Source organism: Hypanus sabinus, unplaced genomic scaffold, assembly GCF_030144855.1.
Source record: "Hypanus sabinus isolate sHypSab1 unplaced genomic scaffold, sHypSab1.hap1 scaffold_1964, whole genome shotgun sequence".
Taxonomy (NCBI): Eukaryota; Metazoa; Chordata; class Chondrichthyes; order Myliobatiformes; family Dasyatidae; genus Hypanus; species Hypanus sabinus.
The window spans coordinates 1-15,363 of NW_026780062.1; the positions used below are offsets into that span (position 1 = coordinate 1).

Below are 15,363 nucleotides of genomic sequence, written 5' to 3' on the forward strand. Positions count from 1 at the left end.
TTCTACAGTGGAATAATTTCTCTGGTGCACATTGAACTTCCTCGAGAAATAAGCCGCTGGGTGTTCAATTTCGTCCTCAGCTTATTATTTTCAGTAAGACTGCCCCTTCAGCTCGACACCAACCTTTTCAGTCAGTGGAACACCCCAATGCCCTTTCAGACTCTTGACTTTCTTCTGCTTGAAATTAATCTCTCGACAAAGACTAACCTTTCTCCTCCTCCGCACTCTCCGAATCCTGCTGTAAAAGGAAATGTAGAAAAGTCTCCGAAAAACTTCCATAAATTAAACTCCTGTCTTTGACAACGGCGTCTGTATCTGTTCTTGGGTTGCCAGCTACAAGCCTGCTCGTTCGCTGGTCTCCCGACTTAATTTCACCCGGGATTGGCGCCAATTTAATGTTTACCAAGCTCAACCCTATTACTAAGCTTAAGAAGACCATGTTTACATTCTGAATTCTTATTCACTTTGCCTTTCACCCTGACAGGAACATGCAAACTCTGCACTCTCAAAATTTCCCCTTTGACGGCCTCCCACTTACCTACGACATCCTTGTCGAAGAACAAGCTGTCCCAATCCACGCCTTTTAGATCCTTCCTCATTTTTTTTTTTCAAATTTGGCCTTTTGTCAGTTCAAAACCTCAACGCAAGGACAAATTCTATCTTTATCCATGATCGAGTTGAAAGTAATGGCGTTAGAATCATAGGAACCAAAGTGTTCCCCTACACACACTTCCGTCCCCTGTCCTAACTCGTTTCGTAATAGGAGATCTAATTTTGCATTCTTTATAGTCTGTGCCGCTATAGTCCTGAGTCTCCCGCTCCTAATCTTAAGGAGAGAGAGAGAAAGAGAGAGAGCGAGAGAGAGAGAGAGAGAGGGAGAGAGAGAGATAGAGAGAGAGAGAGAGAGAGAGAGAGAGAGAGAGAGAGAGAGAGAGAGAGAGAGAGAGAGAGAGAGAGAATGCGGCGAGAGATGAGCAGCTGCAGCAGGCAAACCTTCAGTTGCCTTTTTGTTCCGTTCTACCATTGTGGTCACCGATTATGACCCTTCCGTTGCAGGCCAGACAATTTTTCAGTGGTGTTTCGTCACCCAGCCGAGGGTGGACACACACACAAGCCCACATTGGCCTAACTTCACACACTGTGGGCCTCTGAAAGATTCCCCCGAATCGACCCTCCAAGCCCCCAACTTCCTGTGGGTGCACAAAACTCGTTCAGTGTCCTGAGGCGTGTCTGCCTGTGTCTCAGCAGATTCGTCTTTTATCTCTGCTGCCGGAGTTCCAGCCATCCATCAACTGATCATGTCCATGTCCAACAAACTGGGCCATTCCTTGCTGTCACCAGCAGGCACCAGACACCACTCCGCAGTGTCAGCAGGGATTCACACAAGCAAGCAAAGTTCTGAGGAATTAAAGTCAACAATCAGCGAACTACAGCCATAACTATAAATCTTTGTTTCTCTCTCTCATTATCAGCATGTGCAGCATGGTGCCTCTCTCCCTCTTTATCTCTCTCTCTCTTGTTAGTAGCATAGCTCAGAGAGGGGTCAACTTTGGACCCCATCTCCTCATGTTTTGTTCATCACACACAACAATGACAAAGGTTTACCATACCTCCAATATCATCCGAGCAAAACGTGAACAATTTCCAACTTAATATCTGGATAAACAATCAGCTGTATTGTTAGTAACTTTCGCAAGCTTTATTTTTAAAAAAGTCGTCAGATTCCCGCAAAACCTGTCTCTGTTACTCAACGTGGCGTTTGGTCAACCATTGTCCCTTTTCCACTTCGGAAGAGAACTCTTAACCATCACGTGATCAGCTCGAACAGGGATTTCACGGACGCCCTGAACTTTACCCTGCGCTGGTGCTAACTCGTCACTCATATTTTCCAAAGTAAGCACATTCATTAAATCCCCAGACATGCCCTTCGTTTCAAACAAGTCATGAATTTTAGCTTGAAAATCTTCAGTTGGAAATGTTTCCCAAGTAATACCTGCACATAGTCTCTCCAAATCACAAACTTGAACATCACCAAGTTGTTTATCTTTAAATACCAAAATATAGCTTTAGAAATCAGCATGTACAGTCTCAGCATCTGACAGGTCGGTGTGAAGGGAATTCACTCTCTGTCTGATCCCGAGACTGTGTGACGGGACGGTATGGAGGGAGCATCACATCGAGTCTGACACCGGGAGTGCGTGCTGGGACGGTGTGGAAGGAGATTCACTTCGGGACTGACACAGCAAGTGTGTAATGGAACAGACTGGAGGGAGCTTCACTCTGTATCTTACCGCAGATCCCTGTGAGGGGCGGTGCGGACGGAGATTCACTTCGGGTCTGACCAAGCAAGTTTGTGATGGAAAAGTCTGGAGGGAGCTTCTCTCTGTGTCTTATCGCGGGACTGTGTAATTTGATGGAGTAGAGGGAGCTTCACTCCGTGTCTGATCCCAGGACTGTGTCAGGGGACGTTGCAGAGTGAGCTTCACACAGGTTCTGATATCGGGCTTGTGAGATTGGACGGTGGTGGGTTGGCTGTTGGAAATGTTTCTCAGAGATAGAATCTGTCAGAGGAAGGCTTTTTACTCAGTGAGTTATTGATGCGTGGAATGCACTGCTTGAGTCAGTTACACTAGTGAAATTTAAGAGACTACTAGACACGTATATGGAGGAATTTACGGTGGGTGGTTATATGCAAGTCAGGGTATAAGGGTCGGCACAACATTGTGGGCCGAAGGGCCAGGACTGCGCTGTACTTTTTTCTGTTCAATGTTGTCCCGGGGTCAGACACAGAATGAATCTCCCTCCACAAAGACCCATCACACACTCCCGTGGTCAGACACAGAGTGAATCTCCCGCCACACCATCCCATCACTCACTCCCGGGGTCAGATACTCTCCGCCCCATCCCGATACATACTCCCGTGGACAGTTATGAAATAAAATACTCTCTGCACCATCCCGATGCCCAATCCCCGGTCAGATATGGAATTAAATACTCTCTGACCCATCCCGATGCACACTCCCGTGGTCAGATAGGAAGGGAAATAGTCTCTGCACCAACCCGATGCACACTCAATTGGTCAGATAGGGAATGAGACACACGGTGCACCATCCCGATGCACACTCCCGTGGACAGAAAGGAAATGAAATAATCTCTGCACCATCCCGATGCATACTCCCGGGGTCAGATAAGCAATGACGAAATCACTGCACCATCCCAATGCACACTCCCGAGGTCAGTTAGGAAATGAAATACTCTCTGCTCAATCCCGATGCATACCGCCGTGGTAAGATAGGAAAAGGAATACTCTCTGCACCATCCCGATGCCCAATCCCCTGGTCAGATAAGGAATTAAATACTCGCTGTCCCATCCCGATGCACACTCCCGTGGTCAGATAGGAAATGAAATACTCTCTGCACCATCCCAATGCAGGCTACTGAGGTCAGGTAGGAAATGAGACACTCGCTGCTACATCGCGAGGAAAACTCCTGTGGTCCGACCGTATACAAAATATCCTCTGCCCCTTCCCGAAGCACCCTTCCGTGGTCAGATAAGAAATGAGAAACGCTCTGCACCAACCCAATGCACACTCCCGTGGTCAGATAAGAAATGAGAAACTGTCTGCACCATCCCGATGCATACTCCCGTGGTCAGATACGCAATGACAAAAACTCTGCACCATCCGAATGCACACTCCCGAGATGAATTAGGAAATGATATACTCTCCGGCACATCCCGATGCATACACCCGTGGTCAGTTAGGAAACGAAAAACTCTCTGCACAATCCCGATGCATACCGCCGTGGTAAGATAGGAAAAGAAATACTCTCTGCACCAACTCGATGTATACTCCCGTGGTCAGATAGGAAATTAAATACTCGCTGACCAATCCCGATGCAGACTTCCGTGGTCAGATAGGAAATGAAATTCTCTGCACCATCCCGATGCACACTCCCGAGGTCAGTTAGGAAATGAAATACTCTCCGCCCCATCCCGATGCATACCGTAGTGGTCAGTTAGTAAATGAAACACTCACTGCACAATCCCGATGCATACCGCCGTGGTAAGATAGGAAAAGAAATACTCTCTGCACCATCCCGATGCCCAATGCCCTGGTAAGATAGGGAATTAAATACTCTGTGCCCCTTCCCGATGCACACTCACGTGGTCAGATAGGAAATAATATACACTCTACACAATCCCGATGCATGCACCCGTCGTCAGATGCGAAAGGAAATACTCTATCCACCATCCCAAAACACACTCTCGTGGTCAGATAGGAAATGAGACACTCTCTGCACCATCCCGATACATACTTCCGTGGTCAGATAGGAAATGATATACTCTCTGCACCATCTCAATACATAATCCCAAGATCAGATAGGAAATAAAATACTTTCTGCACCATCCCCATGCTGACTCCCGTGGAAAGATAGGAACTGAAACACTCTCTGCGGCTTCTCGATGTATACTCCCGTGGTCATATAGGAAATGAGACACACGTTGCAACATTCCGATGCACACACCCGTGCTCAGATAGAAATGAGAACTCTGCATCATCCCGATGCATACTCCCGTGATCAGATAGGAAATGAAATACACACTGCCCCATCCCGATGCGCACTCACGTGTTCAGATAGTAAGTAAAATACACCCTGCATCATCCCGAAACACTCTCCCGTGGTCAGACAGCAAACAATATAAACTCTGCACCATCCCGATGCATACTCCCGGGGTCAGATAAGCAATGACGAAATCTCAGCACCATCCCAATGCACACTCCCGAGGTCAGTTAGGAAATGAAATACTCTCCGCCCCATCCCGATACATACTCCAGTGGACAGTTAGGAAATAAAATACTCTCTGTACCATCCCGATGCCCAATCCCCTGGTCAGATATGGAATTAAATACTCTCTGACCCATCCCGATGCACACTCCCGTGGTCAGATAGGAAATGAGATACAATCTGTACCATCCCGATGCATACTCCCATGTTCAGATATGAAATGAAATACTCTCTGCCCCATTTCGATTAATACACCCGTCGTCACTTAGGAAATAAAATACTCTCTGCATCATCCCGATGCCCAATGCCCTGGTAAGATAGGGAATTAAATACTCTCTGCCCCACCCCGATGCACATTCCCGTGGGCAGATAGGAAAGGAAAGAGTCTCTGCACCAACCCGATGCACACTCAATTGGTCAGATAGGAAATGAGACACTCGGTGCACCATCCCGATTTATACTCCCGTGTCAGATAGGAAATTAAATACTCTCTGCACTATCCCGATTCGGAATCCCGTGGGCAGATAGGAAATTAAAAATTCTCTGCACCATCCCGATGCATTCTCCCATGGTGAGATAGGAATTGAAATACTCTCTGCACCATCTCGATTAATACTCCCGTCGTCACTTAGGAAATAAAATACTCTCTGCACCATCCCGATGCCCAATGCCCTGGTCAGATAGGAAATGAGAAACTCTCTGCACCATCCCGATGTATAATGCCGTGGTCAGATAGGAAAGGAAAGAGTCCCTGCACCAACCCGATGCACACTCAATTGGTCAGATAGGAAATGGGACACTCGGTGCACCATCCCGATGCACAATCACGTGGTCAGATAGCAAAAGAAATACTCTCTGTCCCATCCCGATGCACAATCACGTGGTCAGATAGGAAATAATATACACTCTGCACCATCCCGATGCATGCACCCGTCGTCAGATGCGAAAGGAAATACTCTATCCACCATCCCAAAACATACTCTCGTGGTCAGATAGGAAATGAGACACTCTCTGCACCATCCCGATACATAATCCCAAGATCAGATAGGAAATAAAATACTCTCTGCACCATCCCCATGCTGACTCACGTGGTAAGATAGGAACTGAAACACTCTCTGCGGCTTCTCGATGTATACACCCGTGGTCATATAGGAAATGAGACACACGTTGCAACATTCCGATGCACACACCCGTGCTCAGATAGAAATGAGAACTCTGCATCATCCCGATGCATACTCCCGTGATCAGATAGGAAATGAAACACTCTCTGCACCATCCCGATGCATACTCCCGTGATCAGATAGAAATGAAATACACACTGCCCCATCCCGATGCTCACTCACGTGGTCAGATAGGAAATGAGAGACTCTCTGCCCCATCCTGAGGCAAACTCCCGTGGTCAGTCGGCAAACAAAATACACTCTGCCCCATCCCGATGCATACTCCCGTGTTCACATAGGAAATGAAATACACATTGCACCATCCCGATGCACATTCCCCTGGTCAGATAGGAAATGAAACAATATCGGCACCATCCCGAAGCACACTCCCGTGGTCAGATAGGAAATGATATACACTCTGCACCATCTCAATGCATAATCCCGAGATCAGATAGGAGATAAAATACTCTCTGCACCATCCCGAAGCAGAATCCCGTGGTTAGATAGGAAATGAAAAACTCTCTGCACCATCTCAATGCATAATCCCGAGGTCAGATAGGAAATGAGACACTCAGTGCAAAATCCCGATGCACACTCACGTGGTCAGATAGGAAATGAGAAACTCTCTGCACCATCCCGATGCATACTTCCGTGGTCAGATAGGAAATGAAACACTCTCTGCACCATCCCGATGCATACTCCCGTGGTCAGATAGGAAATGAAATACCCTCTGCACAATCTAGATTCATACTCTCGTGGTCAGATAGGAAATTATATACTCTCTTCACCATCCCGATTGTTTACTCCCGTGGTCTGATACGAAATAAAACAATCTCTGCCCCATCCCGATGCATACACCCGTGGTCAGATTAGAAATGACACTCTCTCTGCACCATCCCATCACATAATTGCGTGGTCGGATAGGAAATGAAATACTCACTGCGCCATCCAGAAGCACACTCACATGTTCAGATAGTAAATAAAATACTCCCTGCATCATCCCGAAACACTCTCCCGTGGTCAGACAGCAAACAATATAAACTCTGCCCCATCCCGAAGCATACTCCCGTGGTCAGATAGGAAACTAAACACTCTCTGCCCCATCCCGATACATAGTCCGTTGGTCAGATAGGAAATGAGATACTCTCTGTACCATCCCGATGCACACTCCCCTGGTCAGATAGGAAATCAGACACTATCTGCACTATCCGGATGCATACTGCCGTGGTCAGACTGGAAATGAAATACTCTCTGCACCATCCCGAAGCACACTCCCGTGGTCAGATAGGAAATGATAGACTCTCTGCTCCATCACAATGAATACTCCCGTGGTCAGATAGGAAATGTGAGACTCTCTGCACCATCCTGAGGCAAACTCCCGTGGTCAGTCAGCAAACAAAATACACTCTGCCCCATCCCGATGATACTCCCGTGTTCACATTGGAAATGAAATACACATTGCACCATCCCGATGCACATTCCACTGGTCAGATAGGAAATCAGACAGGAAATCAGATAGGAAATCAGGAAATGTATAACGACAAGATGATGAGAGGCATTGATCGTGTGGATAGTCAGAGGCTTTTTCCCCAAGGCTGAAATGGTTGCCACTAGAGGACACAGGTTTAAAGTGCTGGGGAGTAGGTACAGAGGAGATGTCAGGGGTAAGTCTTTTACTCAGAGAGTGGTGAGTGTGTGGAATGGGCTGTCGGCAACGGTGGTGGAGGCGGATTCGATAGGGTCTTTTAAGGGCCTTTTGGATAGGTACATGGAGCTTAGAAAAATAGAGGGCTATTGGTAACCCTAGTAATATTTTTGAAGGCAGGGACGTGTTCGGCACAACATAGTGGGCCGAAGGGCCTGCATTGTAATGTAGGTCTTCCATGTTTCTATCTTTATTTTATCTTGCTAATGAACCCGCCTTGCTGATTGGTTGTTGTTCAAACAAACGCGGGGCACTGGTTTATAATGGACACATTTCCCGCTCTCGAACTCTGATTGGAGGCTGTCCCAAGGGGGAAATATATATGAGTCTCTGACACCGTCAGTCAGACCCTGAGCGAGACTCCTCCATACCATACCATGATACAAACCCGGAGTCAGACGCTGATTGAAGCTCCCTCACCAACATTACATCACACAGGTTCCGGGTCAGACAAGGAGTAAAGTTCACTCCGCGCTGTCCAAAATTTTCGGAAAAGGAGTGAAGCTCCAACTCACAGTCATATAGCGTATTTCCGGAGTCAGAGAGAGACTGAATCTCCCTCCACGCCGTGCTAAAACACACTCCCGGGATCAGACACAGTGTGAAGATCCCTCCACACCGTCCCATCACACACTTTTTGGAGCAGACACAGAGTGCAGCTCCCTCCACGCCGCCCCATGGCAGATCCTTCGACACTGTCCCATCACATTCTTTCTGGTACAGACACACAGTGAATTCCCTGTTCCCATCCCTTCACTCACGCATGATTCAGATATTGTTTAGTTCAACTACAACTCTCCAACTCAAAACCCGCACAATCACTTCATACACTACCCAGGTCAATCGGAGAGCTAAACCCCTCCGTCCTCCACTCTCCCCTCTCAGCAATTACCAGCACTCCGCCATCCCAGTCGTTTGGAATTCTGTCCCGGATACTGTGTGTGCGCGTGACAGGATGTGGATTATTCAGCGCGCGCGTGCTCCCAGTTTTAATCAGCGACTCCAAATCCCGGGCTGGTGTCTGTCCCTCTGCAACGGGATGATAGACTCCCTCATCCGGAAACCACAGTCGGCAGCAACGTTATCGAGCCACAGGTTTTGTTGAGAAAACAAGGGGCTGGTGAAGGACTCAGGCAAAATCGGAGAATGAGAACAGATGGGGCAGATAGAATACATTGCCGGGAATCGTTTGGTCCTGCAATTTGAAAATAAGATAAATAAAAGCATCGACTATTTACTAGATGGAGATGATTTCTTTTTTAACGCAGGCAAACAGTTATATTTTCTATTCCTTAACAGAATAGTCCGGGACAATTTCAACGCGGCCCAATAATCCCCTCATAACAGGTGTCTACACAAAATTCAGAACCACAGATCTGCTTAGAATGTATAAATTGCCTGTCTGACATTAATAAATGGAATGATATACCCTTAATTAATGTTTCAGAGATCAAAAATCCATTTCAATAGATATGGATCTAATCTGACCCGGAGCAGCTTCAATGTACAAATATTTGTTGCACCTGTACAAAAGTTTGAAATTTTTAGGTATTTCCATGTTTGAGCATTTTGGGTCATTTTAGGAAAAGTCATCAAATTTCGGCTGAGAATGGCATTTGGGTGTTTTTACTGCTGTCACATGTCAGAACGGGTCAAACATGACCGGCAGAGTATGTAAGGGTTAAAAACAATTTGCGGTGCAGAGGGACTTGGGAGACTTCGTGCAGCTTTCCCAGAAGTTTAACCTGCAGCTTGAGCCGGTGGTGAGGAATGCAAATGCGATGACATCATTCATTTCGAGAGGACTGGGACGTAAACGCAAGGACGTCAGTCTCAGGCTCAATACGTCACTGGTGAGGAGACATTTGGAGTTCTGTGAGCAGGTTTCCATCGCTTATCTCACAGGGGATGTGAGACATTGGAGAGGGTTCACGGGAATGATAACGGGATTGGACGTGGTATTGTAGGAGGAGTATTTGACAGCTCCGCGAGACAGAACACCCACACACAGAGATTCAGCAAAAGCTTCTTCCCATTCGCCATCTCATCTTTCAACATATCAGCAAAAACTCGACATATTTGCGGTGTTTATTAATATTTGCAGTTTACATTTATTGTGCATCTTTGCGCCGTACTGATCCTTCAAAAGAACAAATTCCAGGCGTTATAAGTTTCAGATAATAAATGAAATAGCGATTCCTGAGGAAAACATCCGATAAGAGTGGACAGGACACTTGGCCCGCTGGTCTTCACCAGTCACACTGAGTACAGGAGTCGGGAGGTCACGTTGCCGTGGTACAAGAGGGGCACAGACAGAGGGAATGCGGACAGACTTTCACCCAGGGTTGGGTTATCGAGCACCAGACGGGACAGGATTGAGGTGAGAGTGAATTGAAAGCAGAAAGAGAGAGGGAGAGAGAGATCAGGGAGACGGAGGGTTCAGAGAGAACGGGGAGGGTAGAGAGAGAGTGTCTGGGGGAGCGAAGGAGAGAGGGATGTAAGAGGTGTGCAGAGGGAGAAGAGAAAGAGTGGGCGGAGAAAGTTTGAGGAAATAAGGGGAGGCGAGGGGGTAGAGAGAAAGGTAGAGGGAGCGCGGAAGAGCGGGACGGGGGAATGGCGAGAGAGAAGGGGATAGACGGCAAAAGGGATTTGTCGGTGTCTGGTGGGGAGAATATGGTTGCAACAAGAGGAGATGTAGGAGGGAGGGGCAGAGCATGTGGGGAGGGAATTTGAAAGGATTTAGGAGTGAGTGAGAAGGAGGAGAAAATGGGGGCAGTCACTTGATTCATGTCGACTCCACTGGCTGTTGGCAAAGACCCTGGATCTTTTCAGGAACATCCGGGAACAAAGGTGCCGACTTCTCGCAGATGAACCGCCGATCAGGAACAGCACAAAGGTTACCACTTCCACACTGACTGCAGACGGGCTTTCCAGAGTTCTTGTACAGGAGACTCTGGCCCACATTCCTATCCAGGAGAGTTAAACAATTTCAACAAACAAAACAGCTTCAGTAGAGGACCCGAGCGGAGTCCGTCCTCAAGCTAATCCCATGAATTCGATCTCTCCTAATTGCCTGTGTGAGTCCCCAAACATACCACACAACCACTCTCCCCCACGTCTCCGTGCCGGTATCCAGAAAAATACCACGTTCCCAATGTCTCCCCACAACCCTGTCAGTTCCCTAACTAATCGTACTGACCCAATGTTTCCCCACAGCCCCGTATCCCCCAAACTAATCCCACCGAACCGCTTTCTCATAACAGTCCCCTTTCAGTCCCCGAACAAACCCCACTGTCCCACCGTCTCCCCACAGACCTATGACTGTCCGAAATGAATCCCACTGTTCCACCCTCTCCCCTCTGATCTGTCTCAGTCACTGAACAAACACCACTGTCCCACCGTCTCCCCACAGACCTATGTCTGTCCGAAATGAATCCCACTGTTCCACCCTCTCCCCTCTGATCTGTCTCAGTCACTGAACAAACCCCACTGTCCCACCGTCTCCCCAAAGACCTATGTCTGTCCGAAATGAATCCCACTGTTCCACCCTCTCCCCTCTGATCTGTCTCAGTCACTGAACAAACACCACTGTCCCACCGTCTCCCCACAGACCTATGTCTGTCCGAAATGAATCTCACTGTTCCACACTCTCCCCTCTGATCTGTCTCAGTCCCCGAACAAACCCCACGGTTCCACCGTCTCCCCACAGACCTATGTCTGTCCCGAAATGAATCCCACTGTTCCACACTCAGACCTCTACCCAGAGCTTCGAGTCTGTCTCCTGACATATCCCACGACACCGCGCTATCCCCATACCCTCTGGTCCCCCTCCAGACTTATACCACTGGCACCCTCTCCCCCACAACCTTGCCTCATTTCGCAAACTAATTCCGTTAACCCACTGTGTACCACCGCCCTGTATCTGTCTCCAAACTAATCCAAACTACTCTCGCCACTCAGATACATGTTATTCACCAAACTCATCCCACTGTTGCTCCCTTTGCTCACAGCCAGGCGACAATCCCACTGCACGTCGCTTACCTCACCCACATGCGTCAGCACGAAAATAATCTCTGTCACTGATCTCTCACCACTGCACTCTGTCAGTTTCCGAAATATTCCCACTGCAGTGTCCACCCCGACAGACACGTGTCGGCCCGAAAATGTTCCCATTGTACAGCACGCTCCCGAAAAACTCGGACAGTCTACAGACAAATCACAATGCCGTTCCCCTTTCCCACGAAACTACTTCAGACCGTAATCCCATTTTCTCCATTCAGGACTATGTCAATAACCAATCTTCACCCCACAGATAAGTGATAATCTCACCCGTTTTCGCATTTTCCAATCCAGTAAGCAAGTTTGCTGTCCAGAAGATTGTGGGATACAAAGCGCTGGGAAGTTAAATTAACTTGATTAATGCCTAGAATCGAAAAATATGTACTTCTCTCAGCTGACACCGGGAATGTGTGATGGGACGGTTTGTAGGGTGAATCACTCTGTGTCTGATCCCGGGAGTGGATGATGTGATGGTGTGGAGCGAGATTATCTCTTTGTCTGACCCAGGGAGTGTGTGATGGAAAAGTGTGGAGGCAGATTCACTTTGTGTCTGACCCCGGGAGTGTGTGATGGGACGGTGAGGAGGGAGGTTAACTCTTTGTCTGACCCGGGGATTTTGTGATGGGACGGTGTGGAGGGAGATTCACTCTTTGTCTGACCCCGGGAGTGTGTGATGGGAAAGTGTGGAGGGAGATCCACTTTGTATCTGACCCCGGGAGTGTGTGATGGGACGGTGAAGAGGGAGCTTAACTCCTTGTCTGACCCGGGGATTTTGTGATGGGACGGTGTGGAGGGAGAATCACTCTGTTTCTGACCCCGGGAGTTTGCGATGATTCCTGTGTTACTGTGTGATCTTCTCGAGCTGTGACACATACCGCTTCATCACTTGAATTGATTTCCAGCAGCCTTGAATGAAGGTTTGAACACTCTTGTTCCGCTTTTTGGAAAGATGTATCAAACGTGGATACGTAATAACACTGGTCTTTATTTGTGACCCAGTCCTTGAAACACGTTTGCTCTGGAAATCAGGATAAGAAACAGTGAGACACAGTGTGAATCTCCCTTCACACTTTCCTGTCACGCACACCCGGGGTGACACACAGAGTGAAATTCTCTCCATGGGGTACAATCACGCACACCTGAGGTCAGGCACAGAGTGAATATCCCATACATAACGTCTCATTGTAAATTTACAAGGATCAGACACAGTGAATTTCTCTCCACACCATCCATCACACCCTCCCGGAATCAGGACACAGGATGAATAGAACATGGAACATACAATAATACAGCACAGTACAGACCGAGTGGCCCAAAATGTTGTGCCTATACTTAACCCTTCCTCCCATATATCCCCCTACCTTAATTTCCTCTAGAAACCTGTCTAGTAGTCTCTTCAATTTCACTAGTGTATCTGCCCACCACTGACTCAGGCAGTGCATTCCACAAACCAACCACTCTCTGTCTCAAAAGCCTCCCTCTAATATCCCCCTTGAAATTTCCACCCCTTACCTTAAAGCCATGTCTTCTTGTATTCAGCAGTGGCGCCCTGGAGAAGAGGCGCTGGCTGTCCACTCTGTCTATTCCTCTTAATATCTTGTATACCTCTATCATGTCTCCTCTCATCCGCATTCTTTCCAAAGAGTAAAGCCCTAACTCTCTTAATCTCTCTTCATAATGTATACTGTCTAAACCAGGCAGCATCCTGGTAAATTTCCTTTGTACCCTTTCCATCCTTCCTCTAGTGAGGGGATCTGAACTGGATACAGTACTCCAAGTGTGGCCTAACCGGAGTTTTATGGAGCTGCATCATTACCTCGTGACTCTTAAACTCTATCCCTCGAGGAATGCAAAATAACAGTCCTTAAGCTTTCTTAACTACCCTCTCTACCTGTGAGGCAACGTTTAGGAAACTGCAGACATACACCCGCAGATCCCTCGGCTCCTGCACAGTACCAGTTATCCTGCCATTTACATTGAACTCTGCCTTAGAGTTTGTCTTTCCAAAGTGTAGCACCTCACACTTCTCCGAGAGGAACAGAATCTGCCGCTTCTCAGCCCACTTCTGCATCTTGTCAATGACTCTCTGCAGTCTTCGACAATCCTCCACACGATCCACAACACCACAAACCTTCGTGTCGTTTGAAAACCTGCCAACCCAGACTTCTAATTCCACATCCAGGTCGTTAATAATATTCACGAAAAGTAGGAGTCCCAGAACCGACATTGTGGGAAACCACTAGACACAGCCCTCCAATCCGAATGTACTCCCTCCACCACGACCCCCTGTTTTCTTCAGGCAAGCCAACTCTGAATCCACCTGGCCAAACTTCCCTGGTGCCCATGTCTTCTGACTTTCTGAATAAGCCTACCGTGTGGAACCTTATCAAAAGTAGGTTCCGGTGAGTTTTGTTTCGTTAGTTTAGAGTTATAGAACATGTCAGGCAGGATGTTGGAATGTACTCCTTGAAGGGTGAGGGTAGTCAGGGAGACCTTCTCTGTCGCTAACAACGACACCTGCAGGAAGTGCATCCAGCTGCAGCTCCTAACCTCCGGATCAATCCCGAGAATGATGAGTTTATAGACAGTGGTTTCAGGGAGGCAGTTACGGCAAAGAAGCAGCGCACCGGTAATTGGGTTATCGTCAGGCGATGGAAGGGGGAAAGGGCAGACAGAGCAGGGATCCCCCGTGGCCTTTCCCCTCAACAACATGTATAACGATTTGGATGATCTTGGGAGGGATGACTTACCAGCGACAAGCTGCGGCTGCCGGATCTCTGGCACTGAGGCTGGTTCTGCGGTGCAGAAGGGAGGGGGTAGAGGAGGAGAGCGGTAGTGCTAGGAGACTCGATAGTTGGAGGTATAGAGTTAAAAAAAAGCTTCCTTTAATATCCCCCTTGAACATCCCACCCCTTAACTTAAAGTCATGTCCTCTTGTACTGATCAGTGGTGCCCTGCAGAAGGTGCTGGCTATCCACTCTATACATTCTTCTTAATATCTTATACACCTCCGACATGTCTCCTCACATCCTCTTTCTCTCTTTGTAAAACCCTCGCTCCCTTAATATCTGATCATCATCCATACTCTCCAAACCAGGTAAATCTCCTCTGTACCCTTTCCAATGCTTCCACATCCTTTCAATAGTGAGGCGACCAGAACTGGACACAGTACTCCAAGTGTGGCCGAACCAGACTTTTCTAGATCTACACCATTACCTCGTGACTCTTAAACACAGAACATCGAATAGTACAGAACGTTACAGGTCCTTCGGCCCACAATTCCTCCATATACTTATCTCGTAGTTTATTAAACGTCACTGGTGTATCTGTTTCCCCCACTGACTCACGCAGTGCATTCCACGCACCAACCACTCTCTAAGTGAAATACCTTTCTCTAATATCCCCGGTGAACTTTCTTCCCCTTATCTTAAAGCCATATCCTCTTGTATTGAGCAGTGGTGCCCTGGGAAAGAGGCGCTGGCTGTCCACTATATCTATTCCACTTAATATCGTGTATACCTCTATCATGCCTCCTCTCCAGGCATGCGTTAACGTTCCATGTGTCAGACACACGCATGAACGCAAACCCAAAACCTCTCACCCAACCCCCATTCCCGCCATAGCTACTCATCACACGCGCATAGTGTCAAA

The 15,363-nt window shown here is 47.8% G+C and overlaps 1 protein-coding gene across 3 annotated transcripts in view; it reads right to left on the reverse strand.

Moving 5' to 3' along the window:
• Positions 1-1,205: 1,205 nt before the first annotated feature.
• The window catches only part of LOC132387542 (oxidized low-density lipoprotein receptor 1-like), a 52,106-nt gene continuing 37,948 nt past the window's right edge, over positions 1,206-15,363 (reverse strand). For 2 of the 3 annotated variants that reach the window (XM_059959918.1, XM_059959919.1), the window contains one exon: positions 9,722-12,730. In XM_059959918.1, the coding sequence (XP_059815901.1) occupies positions 12,459-12,730 (272 nt within the window). In that variant the 3' untranslated portion in view covers positions 9,722-12,458. Of the gene's footprint in view, positions 1,399-9,721; positions 12,731-15,363 lie in introns of those variants that run through there. The other variant, XM_059959920.1, reaches the window with a different exon arrangement.